General features: G+C 47.1%; 6 protein-coding genes across 6 annotated transcripts in view; all 6 read right to left on the bottom strand.

Moving 5' to 3' along the window:
• Window positions 1-31: 31 nt before the first annotated feature.
• CNH01710 (hypothetical protein) lies at window positions 32-3,178 on the bottom strand. Its single transcript, XM_024657668.1, has 4 exons — window positions 1,300-3,178; window positions 1,122-1,248; window positions 669-1,072; window positions 32-625 (listed from the first exon to the last, which is right to left on the bottom strand). The coding sequence occupies exons 1-4, from the start codon at window positions 3,051-3,053 to the stop codon at window positions 67-69; spliced, it is 2,844 nt and encodes a 947-aa protein (XP_024513421.1). The 5' UTR covers window positions 3,054-3,178; the 3' UTR covers window positions 32-66.
• A 258-nt stretch (window positions 3,179-3,436) lies between these two features.
• On the bottom strand, window positions 3,437-6,485 carry CNH01720 (hypothetical protein). Its single transcript, XM_572558.2, has 4 exons — window positions 5,549-6,485; window positions 5,286-5,485; window positions 5,130-5,228; window positions 3,437-5,076 (listed from the first exon to the last, which is right to left on the bottom strand). The coding sequence occupies exons 1-4, from the start codon at window positions 6,077-6,079 to the stop codon at window positions 3,672-3,674; spliced, it is 2,235 nt and encodes a 744-aa protein (XP_572558.1). The 5' UTR covers window positions 6,080-6,485; the 3' UTR covers window positions 3,437-3,671.
• Window positions 6,486-7,788: 1,303 nt separating this feature from the next.
• On the bottom strand, window positions 7,789-9,255 carry CNH01730 (conserved hypothetical protein). The gene is made up of 6 exons (XM_572348.2): window positions 8,996-9,255; window positions 8,747-8,911; window positions 8,597-8,692; window positions 8,524-8,543; window positions 8,318-8,473; window positions 7,789-8,264 (listed from the first exon to the last, which is right to left on the bottom strand). The coding sequence occupies exons 1-6, from the start codon at window positions 9,057-9,059 to the stop codon at window positions 7,878-7,880; spliced, it is 888 nt and encodes a 295-aa protein (XP_572348.1). The 5' UTR covers window positions 9,060-9,255; the 3' UTR covers window positions 7,789-7,877.
• A 615-nt stretch (window positions 9,256-9,870) lies between these two features.
• On the bottom strand, window positions 9,871-11,340 carry CNH01740 (expressed protein). Its single transcript, XM_572583.2, has 5 exons — window positions 11,094-11,340; window positions 10,841-10,909; window positions 10,460-10,610; window positions 10,246-10,408; window positions 9,871-10,191 (listed from the first exon to the last, which is right to left on the bottom strand). The coding sequence occupies exons 1-5, from the start codon at window positions 11,134-11,136 to the stop codon at window positions 10,153-10,155; spliced, it is 465 nt and encodes a 154-aa protein (XP_572583.1). The 5' UTR covers window positions 11,137-11,340; the 3' UTR covers window positions 9,871-10,152.
• Window positions 11,341-11,611: 271 nt separating this feature from the next.
• CNH01750 (expressed protein) lies at window positions 11,612-15,629 on the bottom strand. The gene is made up of 7 exons (XM_024657669.1): window positions 14,996-15,629; window positions 14,054-14,948; window positions 13,625-13,987; window positions 13,512-13,575; window positions 12,533-13,461; window positions 11,948-12,480; window positions 11,612-11,893 (listed from the first exon to the last, which is right to left on the bottom strand). The coding sequence occupies exons 2-7, from the start codon at window positions 14,934-14,936 to the stop codon at window positions 11,834-11,836; spliced, it is 2,832 nt and encodes a 943-aa protein (XP_024513342.1). The 5' UTR covers window positions 14,937-14,948; window positions 14,996-15,629; the 3' UTR covers window positions 11,612-11,833.
• Window positions 15,630-16,189: 560 nt separating this feature from the next.
• The window catches only part of CNH01760 (glycogen storage control protein, putative), a 2,204-nt gene continuing 1,746 nt past the window's right edge, over window positions 16,190-16,647 (bottom strand). Inside the window, exon 2 of the mRNA XM_024657670.1 lies at window positions 16,190-16,647. This exon is cut by the window's right edge and continues 453 nt beyond it. Within this exon, the coding sequence (XP_024513343.1) occupies window positions 16,349-16,647 (299 nt within the window). The 3' untranslated portion in view covers window positions 16,190-16,348.

Below are 16,647 nucleotides of genomic sequence, written 5' to 3'. Positions count from 1 at the left end.
TAATGACATACATACAACTAATAAAAACACAATTATACTTGTCGCTGTACATTATTATTATCATCATCAATCAACCAATTTGGCAGCCGATTTCCAATGATCTTCTTCCCACCCTTTGTCATACAAGCTACTAGAACGATGCACCTCCTTAGACGATTCCTCGACGACGATGGAATCCTCCTGCCTATCTCCGCTCTCGCCTGCTGACTCCAGATTCTCCTTTTCTGACTTCATCTTCTTCTTCCCGCGTATCTTCGCCAGCCTCCTTCTCTTATCGTCGATGCCAGACCTAAGATCCTCCAACACCCTCTTCGAACTCTTCGATGCCTCGGGGAACTTCCACTCGCCATACTTTGAGCTCTCTGTTCTCGTCTTGGAGGCCGCTTCGTATGCCGCCTGATCAAACCCTTCCCGCCCTCTGTCTTGCATAATAAGGAAATTAGCAGCTTCAGGCACGAGAACATTGGCGATAAAGTCGGAGGGTGAAAGAGGATCGATGGCGGTAACAACATCTTGAGTGAGTTCAGATGCTGATTTGGCTGGAGGGATATTGGGCATCATGTAGTTCAATCGGCGAAGTAATTGGAAATGATCTGTAATAATAATTCTCCCAAGCTCACCATAGCTACTTTTGTCAGCGCAATACAAACTTCACACACGCGACTCACTACCCGGGTTTGACTGCTGCTAATCTTTCTTCCTTTGACTGATGAGCCAAACTGCTCCACTTCATGCGCCCGACTTCCTCTACTTCCTTTTTCACCTCTCTAAAAACAGCGCTCTCCTCTGGCTGTCTGACAATTTTATCAAGCTCATTCCTGATCCATCCTGTCTCTAGCCGTCTGTCCAGGTTTCCAAAATCGATGTCAACTGGGAAACCAGCACGTATGCCCAAAGGAATAATGGTAGTTTCAGCATGATGGAGAGAACAGAACTCAATTGCTTTTTGCCAACTCAGCGCGCGGGCATTGGGATTTTCGTCAGTTGGGGCAGGAGTGGATAACTTGTGTAATTTAGCTTTGAGGTATTCGTGGTGTTTGCTAGGCTTGTTGGGAAGAGGCAAGTTGCAGTACTTTGGAGCGTCAGAGGACATATCTGTGAATATGTGGTTCGTAACTCACAGGGCAAAGATTGGTCCAATCCATGTGAGACAACAGATATTCCCGTTCTTTCTTAGTGAATTCATCTTCTCCCAGCAAAGCCATCTTCTCAGCATCCAATTCATCGTCTGCATTGACCAATATTGAACTAAGGGCTGGTCAGCACTATTCAATGGTATATTTTAATCAGACAACTCACGGGCCGTCCAAGAATTCGTCGTCAAATTCATCGTAGTCCGATGAATCCATGTTTGATGATAAGGTCTCAAAGAAATAAAATCCCTTGTCATTGTTTCTAACTGAAGGCTGTCGAGTAGTATCTTCGCGTTCCTTTTGAGTCTCTGGTGTTAGTTTTTCAGGGACAAAGGGAGCAGGTGTTGTGTCTTCGTCGTCTGAGTTGATGGTCTTTTTGCCATATCGCTGAGAAACAGTTGTCTTTCTCCGTTTCACAGGTGATTTTTTCGTGTGAATAACATAGTCGTCATCGCTGTCTTCATGCTGTGCTTTCACATCTGCTTTAGAAGCACCTTCTCGTGTGTATTTCATATTCCTGGATTTTGGCGTGGAGTCTTCCACGCTCAATGGCCTCCCTTTACCCTTGCCCACTCTTACTACGGTTTCGTCATTATCGGAAGAGTTAGACGACCTTCGTTTTGTCGCTTTGTTTTTAGTAGTATTGATGGTTCTATCGGCTCGCTTAGACGCTGCAAGGGATCTTGAAGGTTTTGGCGTAAAGACCATTGACTCGTCTGAAGGGGACACGAGAACGTCGCTGTCTCTTCTGCCCAGACGCCTTCCATTTCTGATGGGTTTGGTGGGCGCCTGGGAGCCGTACATCAAACTGAAGGCATCCACGTCATTCGCTTTCCCATTGGACAGTGACGAACTGGATGCAGCTGAAGCCTTGTCTCTATAACCTTCTGATTGATGCTTGGGTGGTGTGCTCCCCAACGCAAGTTCATCATCTTCATCATTCTCGGTGTCGCTGACTTCAACGACCGTAGATGATAGACGATCGTTGATTTCTGATTTAGTAACAGAAACAAGACGATTACGCGGTACGCCATCGAGGGTACTTCTCCCCTTGGTCTTGGATGTCTCCTTGGTTTTATGAGGAGAGCGCGATCGCGAAGAGCTGGTTGGTCTCAGAGCATTGGAGCGCCTGGCATTAGATTCGGCTCTATTGCTCGATGTAGTCCCACGGTTACTGCTTTTGAATGCTGATGTTGGCTTTGTAGGAGACCTTAGATCTACAGGCTCAGACTCTCGTCCTTTGCCTTTCTTTCTGGTCGCATCAACAGCTTTTCGAGAAGTGACACCACTTCTGGCACCTGATGTTGTTTGATTGTACAATTTTTCCAAATTCTGCTCTGTTGCTAGGAGCTGTTCAAACACTCTGTCTGCCTCTCGATTTGATGACAACAAAGATCTCTTCTTGAAACTTTCTGGACTTTTTGTGTCTGACTCGTCGGAGAAATCATGGGCCGCGGAGCAAGACCTGGATACACGCGAAGTGTGTAAAGCCCCTTTCTGAAATCGCCGCTTGTCCTGATCTCGTTCTCGGGTTTTCCCCGCCTTACGTTCCTCTTTGCCGTTTTCGAACTCTGCTCTTGAGGTCAGACCCAAGGCTCTTAATTCATTCTCACCCTTATCCATTCCCATCTGGCGTTGCCGCCTTAGGTCCGTAGCAGAGGTTTCTGCAGCCCCTTGATAACCAACAGAGCTCAGAGAACCGGTGGGAACAACTTGTCGCCTCGTCATTCCAAGCGGTTTCTTTTTGGGGATGAACATGCTTCCTATTGATACCTGGCCTTTGTCCCCCCCGAAGATGAACCTGGTCTCCACAGAGCTATTGGCGTTATCCGATTTTGTACGCTTGTACTGTTCGTGTTCTTGAGCTCTGCCCGGTGAAGAGCTAAAGACGTCGCCGTGGTTGACCAACTCCGTTTCCATGTTGATGACGCGTGGGATACGGGAAGGAAGGGCGATGCGCACGTGAGCAAAACAAATGCCCCTGGGAGGAAAACAGATGCTTTTGGGAGGTTGGAGAATGGAAAGTGGAGGGCGGAGAAGGGAGCAGGCGACGCGACGTTCGAATCAAATAATTAATCACCTCGGCGATAAACAAAACCGTGACGGACGATATGTTGATTTTCTAATTTCGTCTTTTTTGCTGTGACTCAGACAGAGTCTTGTTTCTTCCGTTAACTATTATTATCCATGCGTTGCACCTGCAAACAGCCTCCTTGACTGCAACACTTATTATGTAGAATAATCTGACTGATGCAGCAGGAATCAACTGACTACACTCGACAGTGCGAACAGACATAAGACATGACATGCTGAGAAAGTTCCCCTTCGAAGCTGCATTATACAACATCAACCTGTTTAATATATAACGAGCTGTAAACCTCATGAACCAGAAGGAAATTCCCCTCCTATAGCCAAAAATATATGATAGAAGAAAAATTGCGACGAAGCCAGAAAAAAAGACAAAAAAAAACCAAAAAAAAAGCGGAACAGAACTTCCGGAAAATGATGCTAGGCCCCAAAATGTTCTAGGGCGCTAGTTCATGGTTCGTAACGAGGTAGAAAAACACCTTGGACGCCCTGAACACTTCCGCTTCGACTAGAGGCAATCGATGAAGCAATACTCTCCGGTCTTTCTTCTGATACCATCCCATCTGGATCAGATTGGCCCATTGTAGAGGCATCCGTCGAGGCATGACTCCCGGGCAAAGAGTGGGACGAATCAGGGCCCGCCTCTAATTCCGAGTCGACATCAGATCCCAGTGGTGGGGCAGACGGCCCATTTATCTCCGCATCAAGCGCTAGAGGCGGTGCTGACGGTTCCACGTCAGGTACTTCCAGCGGCGGCGCCGAAGGCGTCGTATACTGATGGTCAGGAGCGGAGGGTGAAGTAATGGGAGGAGCAGAAGGTACAGGACTATCCAGATTATGGAACTGTACCAGCCTTGCACTAAGCTGTGGTGGAGGTGGAAACGCTAACCCTTCCCTTTCCGATTCCCTACTCGTACGGACAGCTTCATCTTCTTCTGGAATGGTAGGGATGATCTCGAACCCAGCATCATCGACATCGACAACCGGCGCAGTTGGACCCTCTTCAGCCTCTGTCTGGACAGGTGGAGGAGCGGATCCACCCATCCTCAATCTTTCCAGCACGCGTTTATCGTCCGTTGCAACGTGATTCATCCTCAGATGAGGATCCTCCTCTTCTGTGACAGCAGGAGGCTCAACAAGTCGAGCTTTACCATCGGCGCGAGAAGCGACCGCCAGGGCAATCTCTCCGTCTTCTGTGGCGGGCGCGGGATAGTAACCAGGAGCTTGGGTCTTTTCTCCTGCCAAAGAGTTCTGTGCAGAACTCTCAGATGATACATAAGGAGGATGAGCAGATGCTGAAGGGCGCGAAGGACCTGCTGTGGAGGTTGGGATTGAACGGACTGATGCGGGTCGATATGCGGGAGGAAAATATGGCGTAGGCGATACTGGGAATGAAGTATCGGATTGGGGAGCCGAAGTTTCGACAGAGGCTGGTTGCTCAGAAGGAGTCTGTGAAGGTGCTGGGGAAGGGGGCGAGACAAGATGAGGTGACACTATAATTTCTGGTTGCTCCACAGTTTCCCGTTCGAAGATGTCCTCTTCCATTATTTTATTTTCTTTCAAACTCATCGCGTCATGCTCCTTCTCCTCCTTCTTTCCCTTTCTACGTCTGACGGTTCCTAATCTTGCATTCCACCCTTTAACCTTACTCCTGGCCAATCCCATCTGTCCATCTCTCTTCTTCTTTGCCTTGTGTTTCCGTTCCATCTCCGCAAGTTTTTCCTTGAATGCGGTTTCAGCTGTCGAGCATTTGATGTCATCTTCAGTAAGGCCAGCGGCTGCAAGAGCTTTTCGGCGGAGTCGTTCTTTGGCGCGTTTTTGTTTGCGATGTTTCTTTCGCCTATTGAGAGCGTATCTGCGAAAGAGCACGTCAGCGATGAGGCGACGAGATGAAATGTAGACACTTACATGATAATGAGGACAACAATTGCAATGGCCATAATCACACTCGCAACTGCTATAAGTGGCACTTTGTAGATGCTAGTACGATTCGAGGAGTATCCCCACCTACGTCACTTATCGTTAGCCTTAAAACATTCATCGAGCGATAAGGGCCTAACTGACCCATTTGGTAAGGCTTTTTCAACAGCAAAAGAGGGTACAGCAGTACTAGTCGCATTTGACGCAGTAACAGATGAATTGCTACCATTGGTGAGCATCGCATTATCGCTGTCGATGGAAACGGTTCGATTCGTGACAGATTCTGCAGCGTCTTCCGTGTGATCTTCATCATCGTTGGACGGAGTCGCTTTATCTGTTGGCAACTGAACAGCCTGTCAGCATAACGGAGACTTAAATCAAAATACGAAGGATGCGAAGAGACTCACCGCTATTCTTCGACCATAAAGGAACCATCCAGCCTCCGCCTTTCTCCACGATCCATCCGCATGCTGGGTCAACAGATACGGTAAAGTCGTTTCGTCGACAAAATGTATCTCAGTGGGCAAGACAGAGGGTGTAATCACCGATGTCAGATATTTGACTCGTTTGTCGAGGGTGCGCGTAGGCTGAAGTGTAGTGGTGACAGTCGGCAAGACAGTAGGAATAGAAGGCAGTCGAAGCCGAGTGGGCTGAGCTGGTATGACTGCTGGAGCAGCTGAAGTGACACCAAGAAAAGGTAGGAGGAATAGTGGTGGGAGAATGGTGGAGAGGTGTAAAGTTTGATTTTGCCGTATTTGGCGTCGTGTCCTAGTTGGTCCATGATGCCGTCGTCTGCTGCCATCCTCATTGCTGCTTCGGCTTGCAGTGTCTCTCGCGGCATAATGGGCATGCTCTGGCTCGTCCCTGAGCCTGGATGGCCCAGCGTGGCACTGGCGCTCCCATATGCCTTCTCTCCTCCAGCTTTCTTCCTTGTTCATCTCATTTATAGGGTGTGTATGTCGTTGACAGAGGCGGTGTGGTGTAGTATGGAGAAGTGCGATGCTGGACTGTTATGTAAGGTAGGAGATCGGAAGGGGAGAAAGGCGGATAAATAAAAAGTGGGAAAAGAAGATATATATTTATAGCGCTGAGATGTATCTGAGATAGAAGTGATCATTCAAGGGTTGAGATGAGCTATAATTATCCTGCTCAAGCCTTTCTTCTGCAACCGGCGCACCCCGGTCTTTTTGCCTTTTTGCTTTCTCCTTTTTTTCTACAAGTGCAGCTAATACTGTAGAAATAATTCCACGGATGCTTTCTCGGGGTAATGTGGACACTGCTGTTTCAGCGGGTCTATGCTAAGTATATATGTCTGTACGCGTATAGGTACGTGTCTATGTACTCCCACACCAGCTCGTCTTGCTCTTCTCTTCTCCTTATTCCGTACCCGCCCGTCGCCTCGCCACCACCGCACCGGGCCACAACACAGTTTGATTCCGCGACCTCTGACCGAATTCGGATATAGTTTGCGACGCCTGCCGTCATGAGCAAGGACTAATGCATATACAGCACAGATTTCATATGATGACATGGCCTGGAATGCAATTCAGATGCATAAGGAAGTGCTTAGAAAAGACATACAACGCAAATGCATTTTGTTTGCATATGATATGCAATGCTTCTCGCCAAAGATCCATTAACAAGCACGATCTTCTAAAAAAAACTTTTCCATAACTTTATACGCCTTCTCCGCCTGCTGGTAGACGCTGTCCCTGGATGATGAAGTACGGATCAGGCACGGCTCGGTATCATTCGGCTCGTGGCTGCGTGCGGGATTGTGCAGGCAGGAGGGTAAAAAACGCGAATAAGGGGCTCTCCACTGTTTTACTTCCGCCTATAACCTAACTACCTCACAACCTCCAACCTTCCTTTGTTCGCTGAGTAGAACGCTGGACATATATTTAACTGCCGACTAAGTATGTACTGCCGAATAGCTTTAGATCTCAATATTCAAGGATTAGGACGCCGGATTCTTGATGATGTAAAAATAATATAGCTGCAACGTGGCCGAAGAAGTTGACTACAAATAACTGATCTCTAGCGGTGGTCTGTTATTAAGAGGGAAAAACCGACGAGCAGGTCAGCCTTTGGAAGAAGAAGCTGGGAAAGTTAGGGCGAGAGTAATTATAGGGAGGATGTCTCTGGTTCTGCGAAGGATCAGAATGCTGCAGAAGGTGGAAACAGGCCGTCGGGAATGACAAGGTGAAGAAAAGAGCGATTTTAAGACTTCATTTTTAATAGTTTTTAATACTGCGCCGTAGTTCCCCTTTCAAATGGTTAATTACGGAAAAGATAAAAAAGCGAGAAAAAACGAAATTATTAGGAAATTTAAATGAATGTTAATAAATACAAATAACTGCAAAAAAACATAAATAAGAAATTTGGAAATGAAAAAAAAAAAAAAACAAATAACTGCCACAAATAAGCTGAGGGTCCGAGCCGACGACGGAGTGATACGTATTTAGATGATATCGAGTTGTAGCATTCCATCATACAACATCATCTGCGTCGTCCAAGTTAACAAATAGGGCTTAAAATAGTATGCCATAATAATAGGTACATGTAAGCAATAAGAAAAGATGTAAATATAATACAATGTGATAACAGAATACAGAAAGGAATGTAGGCTGGGATCCTGTGGACTAGCAGCACAAGCCTAACTTGTCAATGCATCTACATCTACGACTTTTTGCATCATTCTGGTTATATTTGGATATTTTAACTGCAAGGACCTTCTTACTTCCTGGCCTTGTCCCAGACTTGTTGCATGAACGCCCTGACAAACATCTTCTTGCCTGCCTCGCTGATCTCATCTACTTCTTCTTGAGTGAGCTCTCCCTTCTCAGTGATGGCTTCCAGCTGCAACTTCTGTCTACCTTCGTTGGCCGAGGTGGTTACGACAACACCCTGACTCTTCTGGACGGCCCAGTTCAGCAATACTTGTGAGTCTTCGTACCCCTTGGCTTGCGCAATTTTCTTGACTACAGAGTCAACGGGTCCACCAGGAACCTTGGTGAGAGGAGTGAGAGGGCCGTAGCATTGGATGGTGATCTTGTTAGAGTGACAGAAATCTTGGAGACGAACCATGTTGTCGGCATGGTAGTTGTAAGGGTGGAATTCAATCTACGGTGACTGTCAATGGCGACCGGATTAATCTCAAGGTATGAACTACCAACCTGGTTGACACTTGGAACAATTTTCCAAGTCTTTTGCAACTCCATGAGGTCCTCCTCCCTGAAGTTACTGACACCAATAGACTTGGCAAGGCCCTCAGATTTGATTTCCTCCATTATGGCCCATGCTTCGTTGATAGAGTACTTGGGAGCGAAGAGCTGTTGCCAATATCAGTAGGTACGTTGCTATATCAAAAAAACTTTCTTACAAGTGGAGAGTGGAGAAGATCTACGTATTCAGTCAAAAGGTGAACTCTACATACAAAATCACGGACAACTTACAAAGATCAACGTAATCAACACCCATTTCCTGAAGCAAACCCTTCAGGATAACCTTGGGGTTCTTCTCCGATTCACTGTCTCCACCGCCGCTGCCGCCTATCTCCCATCAGTAAGGAGGGGAAAGGCACATGGCCGGTATGATGTACTCACACTTTTGCAAAAGGAAAATATCTTCCCTCTTACCGCCCCACTTTTCCAAGGCGTCCTTAACGCTCTTGCTGTTTTTGTACATTTGGGCGCAGTCAATGTAAGTGTACCCAGTCTTTAAGGCTGAGACGAGATGCTCAACGCATTCCTTGGCGTAGTGGGTGGTACCTACGTAACAACGACAAACAATGGGAAGTCAGCGGATGATGCGCCTCATGGTACCCCTTGCGCCAGGAGCCAGGGAGGACTCACCAAGGCCAAATCCAATTTTGGGGATTTTGACGCCATCATTTAGAGTTACGGTTGGTGTAGACATTCTGTATCTGGTCGTGGAAAGAAACCTGAAGGAGGAAGATAGTCTGGGCAGATTGTTCAGTTTGGAAGGTAAATGGATATATAATAAAGGACAAAGGAAATGTAGAATATGGAAATATGGAAAGCTATATAAGGAACTCCTCGGGCTCGGGTAATCAGAAGCGTACCGGTGCAGGAGTCATATATAAGCCAGTAGAGGAAATAAAGGATGACGAATGAGGATCCGAGCTCGCGACATCATGCATCATTCGTCATATCAACGGCCAAGTCCGACAGCCATATCAATTTATTATTACTTATTCGTTCGCGCTCGGGATCTTTTCTCCATCCTCGGAGCTCCTACTTACCTCGTTCCGTTCACATGTAACGAGACTTGCGGATGGAAAATGTATAATGCAACATAAATTCGACACTCATATGTGCACGTTTCTGCGTAAATCTGTTCCACCACGCGTGTTATGCTGTACTCGTAGGATGTATGCAGGTGAGTACCATATCATACGGGTGGCTTTAGATAGAGCTCTCCGCCAGGGGCCTTCCCGGGGTATTCATCAACAAAATACTGAATGCTCAAACCTGTCACATTGCTGGGTGATATCAGTGAGTCCTTATTATTGCAGACTGCTGGTAATCTGGGTGATGATCACCACCTTCACCTGTAACGCTGCATCTTTCACTCTGTACAACCCTTCTTCCCACCTACCCCTTTCCAATCAAAAACTATAGCCGCTTCGGAGCGGTAATACGTTACTCCAGAATATCTCCTGATTGCTGCTCCTCATACCAGTAACTCCAGTGTCAACAATTAATTGGCGTTATGAAAAAACATCAAGACATTCATCAATTCTAGTGCCTCTACGACTTATAGATACTCCCAGAGTGTCCGTTCATCGTTATTCTTCACAAAATCGGGTATGCAAAACAAAAAGATGCCTCCTTATAGCTACATTGTCCTCATTACATGAGGAAGGAGATTGCAGGTGAGCGTAGGGTATGAAGAACAAACTAAATAATAAGCAAATAAGATGAAATACAAAGCTGTACGTCGGAACGGTACAAGGGCTTTGAGAGAATACTAGAGTAAGTTTGACCTTTTACTCATCGCAGTAAGGAAGGTAGGTCCAAGCGAGGGCCTACGAATAGATAGCCATGAGCGCCAGTAAAGGCCCCCCGACACGAAAACTCACGTTGTAAAGAGACTCATTGTAAGAGGGGTAAGAAAAAGCGTCAGTGTCAACACAGAGGACCTCGCCGACGTAGATGTTCTCGCAATCGGCGTCGATCTGGGGATTGTTGGCGTAGAGGGTTTCGTTGCTGATACCGTACATCTCCTGTACCCATGCGCAGGTACTAAGCGGGCACATTAGCAGTATTCGGTCGATCGACGTCTCAACTGCTTACTCGTTGGCAACAACGGTGTAGACCTTCGTGCAGTCTTGCCCTTCAATACCGAGGCAAACAGTTTCGTCGGGAGTTAAGTTGTCGCAGTTCTCATCGATAGTGGCATCATTCACAAGAGCAAGCTGATAGGTGGAAACGCCGTATTGACGAGCTGTGCGCAGTTATTGACGCGACGCGTAGGGAGCAGTCATCAGTGGACGTCGGCAATCACAGTGGTAGGGAAAAAAACATCGTAGAGTCGTAAGATGACGGTTGGAAAATGAGAAACGCAAAGGAGGCAATAAGATTCACGTTATCAGCACACGTGTCCCAAGCGTGCCAAGCCATGGCCTCCAGACGCGCAGTATGTAAAACAAAGCGACGACTAGAAACGTTACTTACAAATGGAGTCACAAGTGTCACCAGACTGCACAGTGGCATTTCGGGTGCATCCATCAATAGCAATGACGGCTGTTTTTACAGATGGATGTTGAACAGAAGGGAGTTTCAACCAGTCAGATGACAGATGGCGGGTGTGACAGAATGAAAGGAGGGTCGCGCGTCGTGACAAAAATAGGTAAGAACGGTAATACGCGGAGTTAATACTGTATAAAGATGATGGACCAGAATAGGAGTAGGAATAGCATTCACTCACATGAGAGCAGAGGTAAAACGGCAAGGGCAAAAGCAGCGAGCATCGTGGTAGTTCTTTGACGTGTCGTGAAGTTGTAAATCTAACGGACGTTTTTCTTTTTCGTTTATCTCGTTGAGATATGCAGTAAAAGAGAGTGGGCGTTAAAAGAGCGTGATGTGGTCGGCTGGAGGGATATAAGGCGCAAGAAAGTACGCGAATTGCAGAAAATGACAAATGGAAGAGAAAAAGAAGAATAGGAAAACAGGCCTAGGCATAAATAAAAGAGTTTATTAGACGTGTTGTTTTGTAACCAGTTATGCACCGGCCGACCTCCCCCCTCAATGTCATATTACGTAATATATAACTTCCCTATCGGGTAACTGAACCGTATCAACATTCCGAGCCGAACCCCTTTTTTTGTCTTTGTTTGTTTTAGTTGCGTTGTTTGTTGTTATTGCGCACCCTCCTTTTGACGACCAAAATCCGTCAGCATTTAGGTGGGCATTGTCGTTCGTCGATGGAACTATTTATTCATGTGGTTGTTTTGCATGCCTTGCATACTGCATTTCACCATTGCTAGACGTCCATTTCACATCATCTAGTGTACTTTTACAAATCATAATTTCCGTCACCTTATCGCTCTGTTCAGTTCTGAAAAAAAAAGAGAAAAAAAAGCCACTGCAAACTTGTAATCTTTGTAATTGAAGGATAGTGTACTCATTTAAACTATATTCAGAGCAAGGATACGGAGCTCCTGTCATTCACACAGCGTACGAGGAACCATAACTGGAGGTCGAGGGGCTCAATGTGCTGTATGTTACCTGTTGCGCTTTCAACATCACAATCTTAAACAAGAATCAAGTAGATTAACTCACAATTTGTATATCGTCTTCCTCATCATCCTCTTCGTCATCCTCCTTCCTTTCTTTACTCATTTCCCTAATCCGCTTGATAGTCATCTCAACTTTCTCAGCTGTTAATTGTTCCAGTGCATTTTCAACCTTGACAGGTGTCATAATTCCAGTTTTCCGGCCCGACGCTATCCAAGTAGGATCGTCCACATGGGCGAAGTGGCAGGCATCACCCAGCATACACCTTCCAAGCTGATAATGCCTGCAAGGTTTCGTTCTCCAAGGTCTAGGTCTCGCTACAAGTGGAGCCGACTCTGGGACAATTCGAGTGTGGAGGAATGCACAGTCATCGCCATTGATGCACCCTGCCGCCGAGTTGAAGAATTTGCATGGCAAGGTCTTGAGCCGCCTGTTGCCTTGCCCTTTGGGCTTGTAGTCGGCTGAATCGCTGTCGGATGACGAAAGCGGCTCGGGAGACGAAGCTGGAATAATATGAAGAAAGGTGCATTCCTCACCGTGAGGACAGTGTCCTTCAGCAAAGAACTTGCAAGGACGAGCTATGCAATACATCGGTCAGTAAGGCCGAAAGATATGGGGTATGCGACATACTTCTGTAATAACTCATAGGTTTTCTCCCCTTCGCATTTTCAAACTTCTGCTTCATCTCGGTACTCCTCAATGCGTGCTTCATAGCAACGTCCTGAACAGCCCAGCCGGTCGGTGTCCAAATAACGCCCAAACCTCCTTCAATGTCAGGAATCGAAGGATCCTGGTAAGCTCCGACTGAAACGGGAGACATGGGCATCCCCCAAGGGTAAGTGGGAGCCATGAAGGGGAGGAATGACTCGGAAGGGGTAAAGACTTGACTCGGAGCAGGGGAAGAGTCAAACGCAAGGTTTACAAGGCTTGACTTGGGCATGACCTTACTATGCCCGTTCTTCTTGGCCTGCTCTTCAATCTCCAACATCCTCTTTCTGTGTGTCATGGGATCGAAAGGCGTAGCAGGATCCGATTCAGTCCAAAGAGACATGGCTGACAGGGGTACGGCAAGAGGCCCAGCAGAGGTAGGGGTTTTGAGAGGCGCATCTAAACTGACATTGAGATCACGCTTATGGCCCATATCAGCGATGGTGACTTTCTTGAGGCTTCTAATCTTCTTGATGGGAGCAGGAGGACCTTTAGACCAAGCGTTTGACTTGGGGGGCGCTGAAGTAACGACAGCCATGGGAACAGACGCTGGCTCACTAGTAGGCACAGGAGGCGTATGCGCTTTGAGGGTGGCGGAACTAGCAGGAAACACTGCGCGCCTTGGGGTGGGAGCCGCAACGGTCTCCCTGGAGCGGTCAACCTGTACTGCGATCTGGGAAAAACGGGTTCCAAAAGCTGAAAGTCCACTCGATCGAGATTTGTGAATGACATCAGGGCCAACTCTGATAGAAGGGACAAGACAATCTTTGTGACCAGCCTTGCTGGGCTTATGATCCTTAGTACGGGAGGATTTATCGTCGGTAGGCAGTACGTTCCGCGTCTTTTCGTCGCTAGCCCCCCGTAAGATAAAATACAGTACATGCACGGATGAAACACTCACTGAAGGAAAGAGCAATAATCGCCATATGGGCAATGGCCTTCGGCAAAGTCCTTACAAGGAACCGCTTTCCGGCGACGTCAGGTATATTGCTAATGTTCAGCAGTATTACTCACTCTTGTACTTGTTCCTGCCTTTACCGCCAGCCCCCTTGCCTCCTCCAGACATCAAGAACACCTGACCAGTCACCTCCTGACCGTTTTGATCCTTTAATACCACTCTTTCGCCCATCTCAACGTCGTCCTGATCAATTCCACCGCTATCCACTTTCAGCTGTTTGGGTACCTGATTGATCTGCTGCTGGGCAAAAGCAAAAGTACCACTAGTCGGATCAATGGGGCGAGTGGGGGAAAGCATAGCATATTGAGAGATGTCATCAGTGGGCAATGGGGACTTGGCTGATGACAGAGCGTGAACAAAGCGGCAAGGGCGAGAGGTACACGTAAGACCTGTGGTGTGGTAAAACTTGCAGAGTATGACTACATCATCTGTTAGTGTTCATGCTCTTACTTAACATTTTTGATGATAAGACTAAAGCCACTTACTCTCCTTCTTTGAGCCTGAACTCTTTGCACTATCCAGCTTGCCGGTGATAAGTCCAGAAGCTGCCGTAGCATGAACAATTTCCCTATCATTCTTCGAGGCACAGATCATCTTCATTTCCGCACCCTCCAATGCAGTCCCTTGTGATTTGAACCCAGCACTTCCCAAGCTGGGAGTGACTGGTATAACTCCACCATTATCCTTAACAATTGCGATGGACAAGCCCCTTTTCTTTGCGACGAGCGCCGCACTACCAATTGTGCCCGAGTCAGAACCAACAGTTTTCGGACTGTTAACTGGAGAGTTCCAACCAGAATATGTGTTATCTGGCAATGTGGCACTCGCAGACCAAATGGACTTAAAACCAGAGGAGGGATTTCGGGCAAGAGAAGGGGAAATTGTCAAACCCTTACCTGCAGCTGTAATGGAAAACTTGGACTGTGAGGAGGGGCTCAAGAGGCTAGCGGCAGGAGAGCCCTGGAAAGACAAGGGCCGGGGTTTAGCCCTGGGTTTGGCAATGGAATTCTTGTCTGACACCTCAGTTTCGGGCGAGATGGAAAGGGAGCCACGGCCCAAACGCTGGGGAATCTGATAGATTGGTGACTTTTGGCCATCACCGATAGCCTCACTGGAGAAGCTCACCCTCCTGGAATGATTGACAACGGGGTCCGCAAGGGACGAAATACTCACCCTCTTCTGATGATGACCACGGACATGGACACCCTCAAGATTCTCCATGGGATCTTTATCACGGGCTGAATCCGAAGATTGGAGACCGCGCCTGTGAGACATGAAAGACGGACGGGTAGGAGACGAGACATGAACATCAGGATTAGTGGTAGCCGGTCTACTAACGCTCAGAGGGGAGGTAGAGTTTGTCGGCATGATGACTAATTGCTACGCGATGGTCAGTTGGAAGTATGGCTACAAAGGGCAAAACTTGCATTTATATGTGACTGTGGCGAGTGTGGGAATCCGGAAGTAGTGGCGAGTGCTCGCGAAGGATACGAATACTGTTGTGGTGCGGATAGGTCGTGGTGTTGTACGTGTGTGTGTCTCTCTGATGGGCGGATATTACTAGCTACTGGCGATAAATAAAGTAGGGGAGTAATGACTATATATCTGCTCAGAGACGCAGTTTCAAGCTGAGATTAGGAACAAATGAGCTGCGTGAAGGGGAAGGTGAGTGTGAGAGTTCAAATGAAGATGGTAAAGATGAGGAAAAAAAAGGAAAGTCACCAGCTGCTCAATTCCCAAATAATACGGTCTCTGCTATAACAGACTATATTGGACAACGTATGGAAATCAAACGAGTCTCTGACCAAAGTGAAACTCAGGCACCTTCCAAGGCCTTGAATTGATTAAAACCCAAATAAAGAAGAGAGAAACGAGTCTGACGGCAAGAAAGATGCGGAAACCGAAAAATGCGTAGGTCTGAAACGACGCTGTCTGTGCTCTTGTGCGATGGTTGTGCAGTGGTGGGGCATTTGCTGTTGAGTCCGAAGTGCATTGTACTGGTGTCTATTGTCTTTTTGTTTTGTGGGAACAGCAAAGGGCTGGATGTAAGGGATAAGGGACTCTTTGAACAGAAGGACAATAGCAAAAAGTGGAAGAAATGTGCCTGGACGTGGAGAACAATAGACGGTCCGTCGATCTGTTCCTGAGTCATCCTGATGGCGTTGCTTGTTGATAATTTATTCCGCCAGCTGCCGGCTATTACGTACCCTTCTGTCATACGTATACAGCAGCTTTCTCTTCCTCTTTCGTTCGTTCTCTCAGACTTTCTTTGGATTGATACTCCTGCGTGATGCTTGTGTTTATCATCTTCTGGATTGGCCAGACCCTGTGTATCATACACCGGCTTAGAGCACAAAGTGCGTACGAAATGTCCTAATCGTAAAACATGGCATGCCTTCATTCGACCATCAATCGCATATCGATGCAATCTTTTTTACGCCTATTTATGCAAAGATAGAACACTCAATGGAATGACGAAGCGTTCGAGACATGTTATGATTAACAAAAGGACCTTGATTTACTTCAGTTACTCCTTAATACGATGCTTTGAGAAAGATAATAAAGAACCTAAGGCGAAGGTGCGTGGATTTACTATATCGCCACATGATATAAATATTGAAAAATAACATCAAATGCCACAACGAAATGTATTATCAAGACCCAAACAAAACTGTAAATTCTAAACTGAATATGCGCTACCGACTCAGTCAACTCCTTTTTCTCGTCTTAAACGCAATATTTTCACTCTTCAAAGCCTGCAAAAACTTTCATTGCACCACCTAATCCCTCATTGGGCTTGTCATCCTACCCCCAACAACTGCAATCGGATCATCTCCTCGCACCCAATCTCGTATGCCTCCTGAGACGGTGTCAGCCCCATTACCAGCGTTAGCAACACCGCCTCCAGTGCCTGTGCGAGAGCCCGCGCTCGCTGATGGCACGCTACTGCCAACAGGAAAGGTATGTGATTTCATAGGTTGCGTTTGGGCTCGCGTTTGAGGTTGCTGTGCCTCACGAGGCTGAGTTTTAGATTGAACTATTCGCGGCGAGGTGGGAACAGTGACGGGGGTGGAAGACT

Source organism: Cryptococcus neoformans, assembly GCF_000091045.1.
Source record: "Cryptococcus neoformans var. neoformans JEC21 chromosome 8 sequence".
NCBI lineage: Eukaryota > Fungi > Basidiomycota > Tremellomycetes > Tremellales > Cryptococcaceae > Cryptococcus > Cryptococcus deneoformans.
The sequence above is the reverse complement of the archived record's forward strand: the minus strand, read 5'-3'. Positions and strand labels throughout refer to the sequence as shown.

Excerpts from the sequence above, each read along its gene's own strand:
- CNH01710 (XM_024657668.1), bottom strand. The coding sequence starts at position 3,053 with ATGGAAACGGAGTTGGTCAACCACGGCGACGTCTTTAGCTCTTCACCG. Across the intron at positions 1,249-1,299 it reads GACGAATTCTTGGACGGCCC|TTCAATATTGGTCAATGCAG; the intron begins GTGAGTTGTCTG and ends ACCAGCCCTTAG. Across the intron at positions 1,073-1,121 it reads ATTGGACCAATCTTTGCCCT|TACTGCAACTTGCCTCTTCC; the intron begins GTGAGTTACGAA and ends GACGCTCCAAAG.
- CNH01720 (XM_572558.2), bottom strand. The coding sequence starts at position 6,079 with ATGAACAAGGAAGAAAGCTGGAGGAGAGAAGGCATATGGGAGCGCCAG. Across the intron at positions 5,486-5,548 it reads TTTATGGTCGAAGAATAGCG|TTGCCAACAGATAAAGCGAC; the intron begins GTGAGTCTCTTC and ends CAGGCTGTTCAG. Across the intron at positions 5,229-5,285 it reads GAAAAAGCCTTACCAAATGG|GTGGGGATACTCCTCGAATC; the intron begins GTCAGTTAGGCC and ends TAAGTGACGTAG.
- CNH01730 (XM_572348.2), bottom strand. The coding sequence starts at position 9,059 with ATGTCTACACCAACCGTAACTCTAAATGATGGCGTCAAAATCCCCAAA. Across the intron at positions 8,693-8,746 it reads TATTTTCCTTTTGCAAAAGT|GCGGCAGCGGCGGTGGAGAC; the intron begins GTGAGTACATCA and ends GATGGGAGATAG. Across the intron at positions 8,265-8,317 it reads TTGTTCCAAGTGTCAACCAG|ATTGAATTCCACCCTTACAA; the intron begins GTTGGTAGTTCA and ends CAGTCACCGTAG.
- CNH01740 (XM_572583.2), bottom strand. The coding sequence starts at position 11,136 with ATGCTCGCTGCTTTTGCCCTTGCCGTTTTACCTCTGCTCTCAT. Across the intron at positions 10,409-10,459 it reads TACACCGTTGTTGCCAACGA|TACCTGCGCATGGGTACAGG; the intron begins GTAAGCAGTTGA and ends GTGCCCGCTTAG. Across the intron at positions 10,192-10,245 it reads ACAATGAGTCTCTTTACAAC|GCCCTCGCTTGGACCTACCT; the intron begins GTGAGTTTTCGT and ends ATCTATTCGTAG.
- CNH01750 (XM_024657669.1), bottom strand. The coding sequence starts at position 14,936 with ATGCCGACAAACTCTACCTCCCCTCTGAGCGTTAGTAGACCGGCTACC. Across the intron at positions 13,988-14,053 it reads TTCAGGCTCAAAGAAGGAGA|TCATACTCTGCAAGTTTTAC; the intron begins GTAAGTGGCTTT and ends CAGATGATGTAG. Across the intron at positions 13,462-13,511 it reads GATTATTGCTCTTTCCTTCA|CGACGAAAAGACGCGGAACG; the intron begins GTGAGTGTTTCA and ends ACGGGGGGCTAG.